The 13,349-nt window shown below is 46.1% G+C and overlaps 5 protein-coding genes across 5 annotated transcripts; 1 reads left to right on the plus strand and 4 right to left on the minus strand.

Annotated features, from left to right (window-relative positions):
* Positions 1–1,094: 1,094 nt before the first annotated feature.
* BP5553_06732 (uncharacterized protein) lies at positions 1,095–2,180 on the minus strand (the record flags this gene model as incomplete). Its single annotated transcript, XM_032015355.1, has 1 exon — positions 1,095–2,180. One exon carries the CDS (start codon positions 2,178–2,180, stop codon positions 1,095–1,097), a length of 1,086 nt encoding a protein of 361 aa, XP_031868776.1.
* A 640-nt stretch (positions 2,181–2,820) lies between these two features.
* BP5553_06733 (putative SUR7 family protein FMP45) lies at positions 2,821–3,800 on the minus strand (the record flags this gene model as incomplete). Its single annotated transcript, XM_032015356.1, has 4 exons — positions 2,821–3,109; positions 3,168–3,371; positions 3,436–3,715; positions 3,785–3,800. The coding sequence occupies 4 exons, from the start codon at positions 3,798–3,800 to the stop codon at positions 2,821–2,823; spliced, it is 789 nt and encodes a 262-aa protein (XP_031868777.1).
* A 1,360-nt stretch (positions 3,801–5,160) lies between these two features.
* Positions 5,161–6,654, minus strand: BP5553_06734 (Uncharacterized protein; the record flags this gene model as incomplete). Its single annotated transcript, XM_032015357.1, has 5 exons — positions 5,161–5,474; positions 5,532–5,986; positions 6,047–6,167; positions 6,218–6,344; positions 6,424–6,654. The coding sequence occupies 5 exons, from the start codon at positions 6,652–6,654 to the stop codon at positions 5,161–5,163; spliced, it is 1,248 nt and encodes a 415-aa protein (XP_031868778.1).
* Positions 6,655–7,679: 1,025 nt separating this feature from the next.
* Positions 7,680–9,131, minus strand: BP5553_06735 (Uncharacterized protein; the record flags this gene model as incomplete). The annotated part of the gene is made up of 4 exons (XM_032015358.1): positions 7,680–8,134; positions 8,269–8,685; positions 8,741–8,864; positions 8,934–9,131. 4 exons carry the CDS (start codon positions 9,129–9,131, stop codon positions 7,680–7,682), a joined length of 1,194 nt encoding a protein of 397 aa, XP_031868779.1.
* Positions 9,132–10,611: 1,480 nt separating this feature from the next.
* On the plus strand, positions 10,612–12,298 carry BP5553_06736 (Uncharacterized protein; the record flags this gene model as incomplete). Its single annotated transcript, XM_032015359.1, has 6 exons — positions 10,612–10,943; positions 10,997–11,027; positions 11,079–11,222; positions 11,272–11,398; positions 11,446–12,073; positions 12,121–12,298. The coding sequence occupies 6 exons, from the start codon at positions 10,612–10,614 to the stop codon at positions 12,296–12,298; spliced, it is 1,440 nt and encodes a 479-aa protein (XP_031868780.1).
* Positions 12,299–13,349: the final 1,051 nt, after the last annotated feature.

The following is a 13,349-nucleotide window of genomic DNA, read 5'->3' on the forward strand; positions in this document are numbered from 1 at the left end:
AATTAACTCGTAAACGAGACGATGCAGGAGGATGGTTGTGGAGGAGATCAGGAGGGATCACAACGCTACACGAATTATAAATTTATCTGGAGGCCTCAAATAGTTTGACGAGAAGAGGTTTGGTGGCTCAACAGAACACTTTACAGAGGGTCCATACACAGCTCAGAACAGAGCAGAGCAGAGCAGACGCGATACGACATGACTGTTACGAAACGAAAAATTAGCGGGGATAGGCAAGGGAATTGCGACCAAAAAATTAATTTGAAAAGGCGTTGGCTTTGTTTTGATCAGCTACATACCACTTGCTTACCGTGCCGCTTGCTTTGATTCGTCCGTTTGCTGTATGGCGAGGTCGGCTTCATTAGCTCTTACAACATTATTACTTCGGTGGAAACACCAACTTCAAAGGGTTACGTTATTTTCCATTTCCCTCTTAAACCTGTTGCCTCCCTTTTATTCATACTTGTCGTTGGCTGTTTTTTCAGCTGCTCAGACCGATCGTACCATAATTTTGCGTAGCAGCGGTTCTTGAAACGAGCATCGAAATGCTTTCTCGGGCGGCGGCGGCGAAACATTGCATGTCTATTTCCATGTCGAAGCATTTTAGTTGGCTGTCTCTTGCTTTACCACGATGCATACATGCATTTATTGTTTTCTTGCCCAGAAATTTTGCTTTGCTTTTTTATTGATGGGAAGCTGCGGTAACCGACGGGATGTTGCAGGATCAGAAACTCGGGTGAGCCGGAGGTGGAGCCGTGGGAGTGTTCAAGTGGATGTGAGATATCGCTGGGGTTGTGGTTGGTAGCTATTTATTGCGCTCTTGTAGGCATGGGTGGGTTAAGGCTTGTTTGGTGTTGTATCATTTATAGGTGCTACGGACCTTTTGTACAGAATGAATAAGTGGCTGGGTAAAACGGTACCAGATCCACCTTCATCGTCTCGTTCCTCTGAGGATCCTCATCTAAAGTCTCCTATGTTCGAAGCCGAGTGAATAGGACATTATCCTTGTCCTAACCATCTCCATCACTCTTGTTCTATCTTACCATCATAGAACCGATTAATCAGGCCTTTTGACTTCCCGCCAGGGTCCTACGTCACACCATTCTTTCCACCGGCTTCCTGGCCTGTCCCTTAGCATATGCTTTCCAAAACCCTCCATCCTTCAAATTATCCAAATCCAATTCCAAATCTTGAATTCTTACACTTTTATATATCTGGGGTGAATGAGCCGCACCCCACAAGCGGCTAGCAAAAATCTCAACCCAGTGATTTGCCAACATTCTTATCCAAGAACCACCCAGTAACTTTAGCCAATCCTCAGTATGCGTCCAGTGGTCCATCGAGCGCTTGGGTCTACTCGACATGGCCATACGCCGCTGTGCTTTTATCGCATGGACACTTCTCATGCTCGTCGTCCCCAGCCCTTCCAGTCCACACGCTGTAATCCTGTCAAACCACCCCAGGTCCGTATGCACATTCAGCGCCGTGCCAAAGCTCGTGATATTCCGTCGAAGATGCAGCCCTACGGCAGCAATTTTCCTAAGCTCTGCGGGATCAATAACCGTGTCATTGCTGAAATCCTTATGCCCTACCCAAACCCCCGGATTCTTCGTCCTGAAGCCAGTAATACTCCAGGGCTTGAGAAGGTCGATCGTGGTTGATTCCAGTATCTTGACGTATGCCCGCACGTCGAGGCCGTCGGGATGGATTGCTGTGCCCACATCGCGCTCATTCGGTTTTAAAGATCGGGTTTTAGAAGGTCGGTATTGAGGATCCCGAATGTAGGGACTTTTTAGATCGAAGATGGGGTATATAAGCAGGGATCCGGGGCCGTGGAATGTCGTCTGCCCGCCCCGGAGGGTTGGTGCGATTTCTGGTATTTCAAAGGCTGTTTGATATCGGTCTTTGCGCACAAGACGGCCCTCTAGCAGGGAGGATATGAGGTCCGGGGGTATTAACTCGTATGGATCGCGTCGGCCGAAGGTGTAGACGGGTTTGGGTGTGAATGTTAAGACGGTGGGGTAGGGCTCTCGTCGAGAGGAAGTTGACGATGGGGATGCGGAGGAGGATGCGGCCTTGTAAGCTTGATACCGGTTTACTAGGGCCGATTGCAGGATTTGTGCCTGCTTGAATGGTATAATGCCACCTATATGGACATGTAGGAGAGTTGGAGCGCTCATTGAGGCGATGATGTCGAGAGGACGTTCGCGAGAGATAGTCGGATGGCGAGAAGCTGTAGCTTGTGGTTCGTGGAGCCACCACCCCTGCCATCCCCCTTCCTGTGGATGATGCTTGTCTATATCAACAACAGAAACGATTATTAGTACCAACGGAGTGTAAGATTCCAAATTTCAGAGGGATATGCTCTCTATAATAGCTTTAAAGTTAACTAAATATTTACGTGCCGTATGGCTAATATTCACGTAACGGAATAATTAGAAAATAAAACCCACGTTTTCCTGACTTATTGCAGAGCTGCTGAGCTACCTACAATAGAATGAAATTTAGTTTGGTATTATCATTTGTATTATTGTTTCTATACAAGTATAAACATTATCTTCTCTAAAGCGAGTGTTGGGCCCAACCTAAGCGCCGGCCGTATGATTATGATACAATTCTCCCTGCCAACACCTGTTGCCAATACCTATCATCGTCTCTGTGATCTCTTTTACGATACGTGCAACCTGATTTCAGAACCCCCCGGGGTATTCATATCATTATGTCTCCAGCTATGATTCGAGATATCACATCCACCGCACCTTTCGTTCACCCCCTAACACACCCCCTTCTTTATCTAAAATCAATAGCCGGTCGAGTTGCCTAGGCATACTCGTCCTTGACACGTCTCTGGCTCTCATTGTCGATAAAGGAACCTCGAGTGGAGCGTTTGCCAACTCCACGACGGAAGAAACCACCACGGTGAGGTCCGTCGGTTTGTGGGCTTCTCGGGTCATTTCGAGGAGACTTTTGTCCAACGCCGGTGAAGAGGAGGATGGCCGCGATGAACATGCAAGCCCAAGCAGCCCAGGTGAAGCCAAATGCATAACTACCAAGCTTTGCCATGAGGCCGTTGTGGTGGAATTCGTTGCGCATTTGGACAAACTGGGCACTATGAGTACGTTAGTTAATGCCACCTCAAGGTTGGAGATGTGTTATGGGTGACTTACGTCATCATTGAAGCTGCAAGTGTGAACCAGAAGAGGGCATTCAGAACGAGCACGCCGGATATTCCGGATGCGAGACGGCTGCATGGAGCGACGATTGCGGTAAAGAAGGCAAGAACAATTGTCAACAGGGCTAGTAGGTAGAATACCCAGCCGAAGCGCCACAGGTAGTAGTAATGGAAGCTTGTGGTATGCTTTCCATGTGAACTGTATCCAGCTAGTTAGAACTCATTTCCAAGCATGAACAAATATGATAGAATTGGGAGCATACCCGACGAGGCCATGGGGAGCCTCAGCGCTACCGCCTAGCCAGGCGTATCCAACAGGGAGAGCCGGTACGGGCGAACCGCAGTTGTTATTACCTTCACCGCATACATAGAAATACGTCCATTGCGATATGGAGCGAGCGCCGGGAATCTTTGAGGTATCTGCTTTCAAGAAATAGGTCTTATCGAAGGGTGTCCTGTGGGAAACACCACTGAGAATGACAAAAAACATGAAGAGGATTGACACGGCAATCAGAATTAGGGACACAATGCCCATAGAACCACCTATGACAATAGAGTGTCAGGTTCTCTTCATATTCACTAACAGGAAGCTCTGGAGATACTAATACTTACGTGCTGCTGCCCCCATGGCGATATTTCAGTGGATTATCCCTCTATAAATGTAGAAGAGAAGCTGTTTCGAGGAGCGACCTTTGACTTAGATGTTGTTAGTGATAAACATTCCGAGTCTAGTCAATCTGCGAATGTACCTGGTGGGTGATATCGTCAAGTGCTTAGCTGCGTTGTTGTGTTTTGTGTCGATGAATGGAAGCAGGGAGGAATGGAGGAGGCCGGGCGGCGGAAGCTGATATATTCACCACACTACGTATGACATTAAGAGGCAGTAGTGGATAAGCCAAGGGAGGTTATGACGATACGCTGCTGGATTAATCGCCGCGATTGGGATAGGACGCCATAAAGGCTGTTGTGTTTGTGTCTCGGGAGGAGCCATAGGCTATATACGTCATAGCTATCGATAGCTTTCTTCCCCCGCCAAATAAATGATACGACATCTACGAACCTACGTAGCAAGCCAAGGTAAGAGTTGGCATCACGACCGCATTCAGCCACAAAATCCAAAGACAAACCCCACATGCTGCTCTCTCGGCTTTGATCATAATTTGCGTGTGGCTTTTCGTGTCCACAGAGGTACTTCTACCAGTGCTGAACAGCAAGTACCCATGATGCCGGCACATAGCATCCCCATCAAACAGCTGATGTGATAGGCCTCCCGAGTCAACCGATATGAGGACGATCATTCCATAAACCAAAAAAAATCTCTACCTAGCAATGTCGACAGCGCAGTAGTTAGAGTTTAGAAATTGTCCGGTGCTTCCGGGATCGAAGCTGATCATGGATCACATGAAAGGAATCACATGATTTGTTGCTCGGCTCTGGCTCGCGAGCAGCTATAGATCTGATAGTCATTGGTAAGATGCTTGAGTTCTGGATAATAATAATTGAGTTGAAACCGTGAGACCAGTATAAGTGCTTTCGTGGTATTGTCAGATTGCGAAGTTTGAAAGTGGTCATTGTCTGGCTGTGGCTGTGGTTGTGGTTGTGGCTAGGTCCCCGGTCGCGAATCCGGGGGGGGCTAGGGATTAGGATAAGGATGAGGATGAGGATGACGTTAATGTTATGAGTCTAGAATTTAGATACGTCCAAAGATATGTACAGCATTCAAATTTAAAGGTTAAATTCTGAGTTACCTTTTATAATGATCAGTATCTCGGTGTTGTACGGATATATCCCCCGTAAACTTCACAGGGCGCCTCGGGTTATAGCAAATGTTATACCACAGTGGAATTATCAAGCTAAGCAAATAGCAGTCACACATGACCATGGACTGAGGAGAAATGGGCGTCCCGTCCGCTCTGCCATACACAAGCCTGGGTATCCTTTAGATGAATAGTCTCAATCATGCCAATAAGCTTACAGTAAAATGCAGGTCACTTATGCACAACCTCCAACACCCTAAACCAGCATCCTCCACCGTCGCCATGCACAAACGCAATACTCAACCCCGCACTATCTAGCAAGTCTCTCCACTGCTTCTCACTCCGCTCCATCCCGCTAAAAGTCAGCATATTAATATCCGACCACGCCGTCTGGATATCAACCGGTCCGCGAGGCATCACGATTTCAGAGATCAGAAGGCGCGAGACGCCGGGTGTCATCGCGGCGGCGAGATGTTGCAGAATTACGAGACAATCGGAGTCCGGCCAATCGTGCAGGCAGCGGTGAATGTAATAGAAGAGAGCGCCTGGGATTGTCAGATTCGCGAGTCTATTGATTGATTATAAGGGTGAGGAGAGCGTACCTTTGACCGGTTGCGGCTTGAAGAAATTATGCGCCATCCCCATCACACCAGTGGGCAACGGACCTGCGATCCCCTCAATAACCTCCCTCTGATCCTGCATCACCATTTTCCCCCTTGACTCTCGACAAGCCTCCCGAATGGCAAGCGTAGCCTGGCCTATGCCGCTGCCGACATCTACCAGCAGAACAGTCTCATCCGTAGTCTCCATCTCGCCCAATTTGTTTTTGAAAGGGAACAAGTCATAGGGAAGGGATGTTTGGGAAGAACGAGCTTGCATCGCCTCATTGAAGTTCTTGAAGCGGACTGGGTCCTGAAGGAGGAACTCGAACATGGATAGGCCGTGAGTATCGTGGGCGTAGGTGTAAGGATTGTTACTTCGGGAGATGGGGTTGAGATATCCATTTTTCTTAAAGAATTCGGACATTTTCGTGCTTGCAACGCAAATCTCGTCGTACCTGGAGTAAGTTAGAATTGGCTAACCAGTCTACTTCGGATGCAACACCAAGTTCTCGTACATCATTTTAAAGTTGGCCCGCAGGGGAGGCTCCAAGTAGACCAGAGAGTTCGGCGTGTGAGTGTACACTTCCGGGCGTGGTTCCTCGAAGAATGTAGGTATGACTACGCGCATCAGACGAACTTTACATCATTAGCTCTAGCCGCATGGATTCAATTCATCTGTCACAAACCGAGAAGAGCTTCGTCAACGCCTAGCTTCTTAGCCAGTTCCTCTGCCGACATCTCACTACCATCAACCGGCAAGCTATCAAAAACACCCATCTCAAGCAATGTTCTGAGAGAGCTTGAACGGAGGCACTACTCCCACCCTCCAAGATCAGCTCCGTCTCTCAGCATTGCTTTGCAGCAAGTAGCAAGCAGGAAGACAAAGTCTCACCTCTTCATAATGCAACATAACCATATTCAACGGTCCATAGATAGCGCTTTGCATCTGCTTCACGCTCTCGGCCATCGTGACTTGGCACTGCGAGATTTCGCCGACAGCCGCGAGGTCGTCTGATGAGGAGTTCTTCTCGAACATAGTGGAGTAGGCATCTACTGCGTTGGTGAGGGTTTGGAGTTGGGATTTGATAGCATTGTGCTGCGCTATCATCTGCTTTCTGTCCATTTTTGCTATTGGGTGAGGTAATGAATGGCTGATAGATTTGGAATCGTCAGTTAACTCATGAAATCTGCCGGTGATGAGGACTTCAAAGCAATAACAACGTACCAGGTAATGAGTAGGAGGGTTTCACAGGCACGTGTTCTGACAACTTTCTCACTGTCTTTCAAATAGTCACAGTGATCAAATAGGTAAAGAGTCAGCTAGCCACCAAATTTGCGATCAAGGTTCAGTAGGCTACGGTGAGTACTTTGCTGAACTAACCAATATAGATTTCTCGGCATGTCTACTCAATTTGACATAATTATCCTCCTAAACCTTGATATTCCAAATACCCTCAGGAGCTGAAGCCCCGATAGGCAGCAGAATCACTTGTATTCGAACACGAGGGTCCCTGCTTTGTTGTTCTGCAGTGCATCTCAGCACCTTTTTTCTTTCTTTTTTCCGTACTCTTAGCTTCCGAAGGCTGCAGCTCAACACTACAAGAAAAGTAGGGATCGGCGATTATATAAAACGGGATATTTTCGGTATATAAGTAATATCTCCTATATAATATATAGTAATAATAAGACTATTTTACATGATCTTATAATTATAATTATATCCTGTAGAAAACTATTACACAACTCTCATACAGGCACTACGAAAACGCCTCTTCCGACTGTAAGGTACTTTTGACTCCTCCCGTTTTACCTAAATACGCTGTCCTACGCCTGCCGCTGCGGTGTTGATATTATCGCTGATTACCTCATTACTAACTAATAATCCTAACACCATCGATTCAAGCAGAACTACCTAGCACAATTTTGAATAATTCTGCCACGAAGGTTATACTACCTTCTAGCCACACAGCAATTGGGATATTGTCGCTAGACAAAGATCTGGCTTTCAGAGATAATGTAAGGGGATTGCCAGTCATAAGTATTTCACCCTTATGTCCATTTCCAGCTCCACATCCTCGCCATTTCTTGGAACCTTTAATCCCGAGAGCACGTAGCGTCTACAATTTGCATACTCATAACATAAGCCTCCTACTCTACTTGACACTCAATACACGCTTCTGGTTCGCTTCCTCTCCAAATCTTCCTAATTCCCAAGCCACTTCTTGCAAGTAGTAGCTTCCACTGACTTTCAGACCTCTCCATCCCTCCCATTGGAAACATAGAAATATCCATAATCGCCTCTTGCATTGTCCCGTTTGAGTCTGGCAACACCACATCAACCAACAGCAATTTGCTTCTTGGCTGTGTTTTTAATAGTGGTACAATTTGTTCCAGAATGGTGGTGCAATCATCATCACTCCAATTATGGAAAATGTGGCGATAATGATAAACACAGGCATCTTTGACAGGCTGAGGAGTGAAGATGTCGTAAGTCATGAAATCTACTCCTGTTGGCGGTGTGGGTACAGCTTCAAACGTGGAAGGTAAATCTTGTACAATAAACCGTCCTTTGATCTGGGGGTTTCTTTGGCGGATCTCGCCCACTAGGGAAACCATAGGTCAGTGTTTGTATCTTGTCTACACATATCTGAGTGGAAAGGCTAGGGTCGTGCTTGTTTCTAAGAATCGGTATAGACGTGCACGTGAAAACTGTAGGGATGAAGAGGGTTCTCCTTACTGATATGACCTTGGCCCCCAGCAATATCCACAATCGCTACATCTTCGTCTTTCAGATCCAACTTTCCAAGCTCAACACCCCATGGATAAGCATCCAAAGGGTTATGTGACGTCATCCCAGCAACCATATTGAGGGCCCGATCGGGGTGAGAGCCTAACCAGGTCCAGAGTTCTTCCCCATGAGCCCATTTGAAAGGTGTCCCTGTCTCCTTGGTGGGTGCTTTATACCGTTTCTCTGCCAAAGTTTTTGGCATTGCCATGATGGAAGGAATGAGATCGAAGAACATAAAGTTGTTGAATGCGCGGTGGTCGGAGTGTAAATATGGTTTCCCGAGGGAAGTGAGAGCGAAACTCGGACCTCTTGGGCCTATGGATTCGACGAATAGATTGCTGGCTGTGAGTTGACGGAATATACGGACTACAGGAGGGTCAGCAGAACTTTATGAATGGCGCGCCAAAGAGGGAATATTCACTGATGATTATCTCATCTGCTTCAGTGAGCTCTACAATTTCTGCTATAGAGACTTCCTTTCCTCCTTCGAACTTCTCCCATAGTTTAAGTTGTGACACAATCTCGACTGCGGCACTGACATTGACCTGCAACAATAGGTTGGCATGTACAATTTGAGTGGCTCCTTTCCTGTTTCAAGAATGTTGTCGACTTACTTGGAAGGTTCGAGGCCAGACCTCTCCATTTGGTTCCTCCAAGGAGTTCAGAAGTTTTCTAGCTTCATGCTGAAGTCTTCGTCGAGCAACGTGCAAGTCACCTGGAGCTGCGGCTGCTGTTTCAAAGCTAGCTGCTGCTTTATTTACACATTTCACTAAATCAGCGATTTCTGATGGAGATGTGTATGCAACTGACATATTGACAATGAAGCTTCAGTAGCGTCGAGGAGAATGTAGATTCTGAAGCGGATAGAAATGAATGACGGGTATGGGGGTGCTGGTTCTGACCTCCAGGGAGCGGGCTTCCCAAGTACCTCGCTTATTACATGGCTTATTACATGCTACTATGGAACTTCATTTACAAAAAGGGGGCTGTTTTGTGGCTCACAAATTGATTAAATCAACTTTATGTCTGCACGTTTTTGTCATGCGACATCAAGCCCCAAAAAAACAACTCTGTGTAACCAGCATCTAATGGAGTGATCGCTTCTCCGGGCTAGGTGCGCACAATCTTCCCATCGCAGAAGCAATATGAAGCCTACTCGGAGGTATCAGAAGCGCTTGAAAGAGGGTCCATATGTTTCCTTACCCAATGCTGTGATCTGAATATGTGCAGCCAGTCAGCACCCATAAAACAGCAACGGCGTCCTACTAACTTACAAAATCGCACCGCGGCACCTCCGCTCTGCCGCTTTGCAACCGGATGATCCCAATTCCGAGAGCTTGCCTACATCTCACAAAGTCACTTGAATTCGTGCAACTTGTTCTAGACATAAGATTCATATGCCTAAAAAGGGTATAGTCGCAGCGCTGTTCAAATACCTTCTTTCTAAGACATTCCTCAACAACTTATTAGAAACGGGGAATTGATATCCCAAAAGCAACAACAAAATTAAAGTGGCAAGCTGTTTAGAGATCCCTCTTTCTGCAAGTTAAAGGGGTATGTGTTCCGACCCAAACACGAATAATCGCGGAACACATATGCATTCCCGATCCGCTGTCTTAGTATAACACGATAACACTGCATTACATATTACAGCAGAAATTTAGCTCAGGATATGCATTTTGCTGTCACGTAAATATGCAGTCTTGTTTCACCTGCGCGTGAGGTGCAGTCGGCACATTAATCACAGCTTTTCAGCTCGCAAAAAAACATTTGGCTGAGGAGCCTGAGGTTAAGATCGGCTCTCTACAGATCGCTCTAGTGCCACGCTAATTTTACGCCAATCTTTCCCTTTTGGATATTGTTCTTTCCCCTCTAAGAAGTGTTCCATGCTAAAATCGTAACTGTTTTCGCGGCTGAATTGGTCCACCTACGTATTGGGATGTGCTTCAGGGAACCCCTGGTGAGGGCTGGGTCGGGCCGCGGATGACACCCGTGATGAAGGCTTCAGCCTAACCTCATGTGCTCGGCTGGGGATGCTAATGCGATTAACGGATGGGGACAAGTTTTTGTGTTTCCGTTGCATTTGTTACCTTGACATCCAAGTCCCCAACTCACGTGAGGAGGGTGGTCGCTGCCAGATTTTGAGGAACCAGCCAGAGTTCGTATCAATGACATACTGATTCTCGCGATGATGATGAATCATTCTGGCAAGAACTCGAACTGCTTCAATCTTTGATTGCCCTCACTACGTATCAAGTACCTCGTCTCAGCGTTCAATTGTCAATTGGCAATATGGCTCTCCAGCTCTGGGAGATTTGCCTTGCAGCATTTGGCTGTGGCTGGCTGGGTCTATTTGTTTACAGAGCAACTTTCGCACCCCTATCAAAACTTCCTGGGCCATGGTACACCCTGTTCTCTGATGTGTTTCTCATGTACAAAGAATTCACAGCTCAGCGTCGAGTGTATATTCACGAGCTGCACAAAAGGTTTGGGCCTGTTGTTCGATTGGGACCCAATGAAGTATCCTTTACATCCCTGGAAGCCGTGAAAGAGATATACCAGAGTGGTGGGAGCGGATATGACAAGACCGAGTTTTACAACTTATTCATACAGTATGGAACGAGGTGAGTAGTCACAACTGAATTGAGTCCAGGATCAAGCTGACTGAAAGAAAAAGGACAACGTTCTCAACACTTCGGAAACGGGAAGTGAGCTGCCTCCCAGCCTATGATACAATTCCTTTGTTGACGAAAGCATAGCACGACCAAATGAAGCGCTACATCGCGGGATCATATGCTAATACAAGCATTATGCATCCCGAAGTTTTGGATGGTATTCAAGAACGAGTGAAGGCATTTTTGAGGCAGTGCGAAGAAGCAAGAAAGCCGGCTATAGATTTCTACGTAAACATCGCCATTGCACTTTTCATGATGGCAAAGCTGACAGGTCTAGGTTTATCTGCATTGTTTTGCCATGGATTGTGCCTCGTTTCATCTGCTCCATCCCCATGGAACCAAATCTATTGAGGGTAAAGATCTCAATTTGATGCAAGAGTATTCATATGGCGATACTTTAAGAAGTTTGTACCTTCATCTTTCACGAGAAACAGTGCTAACAGCATGGCAGCGAAATTATTTCGATATCGTTGGCCAGCTCTGGCACGCTGGCTGGAGAAGACCTTCCAACAGAAATTCGAATCACATATCGGCCAGTACGTACTCAGAGCATGCGAACAGACCGATTCAGGAGACCACAGTTTGGCATACAAACTTAAGAATAGTAATGCGAAATTTGGGCAAATTCAAGTCGCTGCGGAATGCATGAACCATCTAGCAGCGGGTATTGATACAACTGGTGACGCTTTGTGCTTCTTGATATATCAATTGTCTCTACCCAAGAATTACCAAGTCCAAGATCAACTGATTGCTGAACTTTCATCTAACAAAGATAAAGCTCTTAATGACTTGCCATACTTGGAAGCAGTCATCAAAGAAGGTCTGAGATGTTTCCCTCCCATTCCAATGTCACAGCCTCGGTGTGTCCCCTCTACTGGCCGCATCATCGACGGATATTCTATTCCCGCGAGGACTATCGTCAGCTGTCAGGCCTGGAGTGTCCATCAGTTGAACCCCGACGTTTTTGATCAGGGTGATAAATTTCTCCCAGAAAGGTGGCTTGATTCAAAGTCCGTTCTTAGGATGAACAGCCTACTTTTCTCATTTGGAGCTGGTGGGAGATCTTGCACGGGCAGGCAGTAAGTCTAAGACTTCCACTAAGTTCGCACTTACTAACAAACACTAGTCTTGCAATGGTTGAAATGAAATGCCTGCTCCGCGAGCTATACTCTCTATATAGGACCAAAATCGCCCCAGAAATGAAAGGAAGCATGGAATTGTATGACCAAGCCATTTCTACTCGGCCTTTAGATCAGACATGCTTGTTGATACTTGAACCTGTACAAAAGTTAGGCCCTAAGTAGTGTACTATGAGTTCGGCTGGTTTGGCATGTTGTTGGTTTAAAAACGCGAATGCGCGTGAAATAGACTGCGTTTGTTCTATAGAATTAATCAATTAGTGAAAATGGACGACGTCGATATTGACGATGCGCATAACAGTCACTTTACTACTCGTGAGTAACGCTTACAGATATACACCTTACCGAGGTACAATATGTGGACATATAAGTGAAATGCCTGAATATCTCGTGAGCCCAGTCAATACCAAAATATCAACATCAAATTCTTGATCGAGATGTACACGAGCTAGGTGTATGAAAACAAAGCCACCCAGATGCTCAGACAAAGCCGTAGCCGTACCGATCTGCAACAATTCATTCCCCGGTTTCGCCGAGGTACAGATTTTCTGTCGACGAGAGTAGAGAAGTGTAACTCAGATCTGCAAGGTCTTGCAGTTCGTGTAACTCTAGAGTGATAGGTCGACAAGTGAGACCGGAGATTCTACTTCATTACCGACCTGTGGAGCTGGGTTCGGTTGACACGTACACAAACATCGTCGCTATGTACCGACTACACAGACTTTGGGCCGCCCGAGTTCTCGGTAGTAGGGGTCGGCCATTGTATACCATAGGTCATTTTTACCTATAACGTTTAATAATGGGGAATTCCAATTATATAAAGTTAAAGCTGGTCTAAGCCTAATTGGGATGTCACATAACGATACTAGCCCTATTAGGTATCGCCAAGTACTAGGTAATAATGAAAATCTTCCGGGTATTAAGTAGCTAACTGGTCTCTTAAAAACCCCCGACTTTTATCCTGTTTTTGCCTGGATTATTAAATTTCTTTATACATTGCATATGTCATGCTTTATTTTATGCAAATATATAAAGCGATCTTCTATAATAATAGCGGTAATCTGTCGATATTATATAATTATACCTTACGAAAAATCCGATCCTTTCTCCGTAGATCGCCTTATAAATCATGAAGATCAGTACAATTCTCACAGGCGTGGCGTTTAAATGCTACGCTCTTTTCCGCTCTCAACTCTACTTCTGTCTCGGGCAGATT

This window comes from Venustampulla echinocandica (assembly GCF_003357145.1).
Source record: "Venustampulla echinocandica strain BP 5553 chromosome Unknown scaffold_4, whole genome shotgun sequence".
NCBI classification, from domain to species: domain Eukaryota; kingdom Fungi; phylum Ascomycota; class Leotiomycetes; order Helotiales; family Pleuroascaceae; genus Venustampulla; species Venustampulla echinocandica.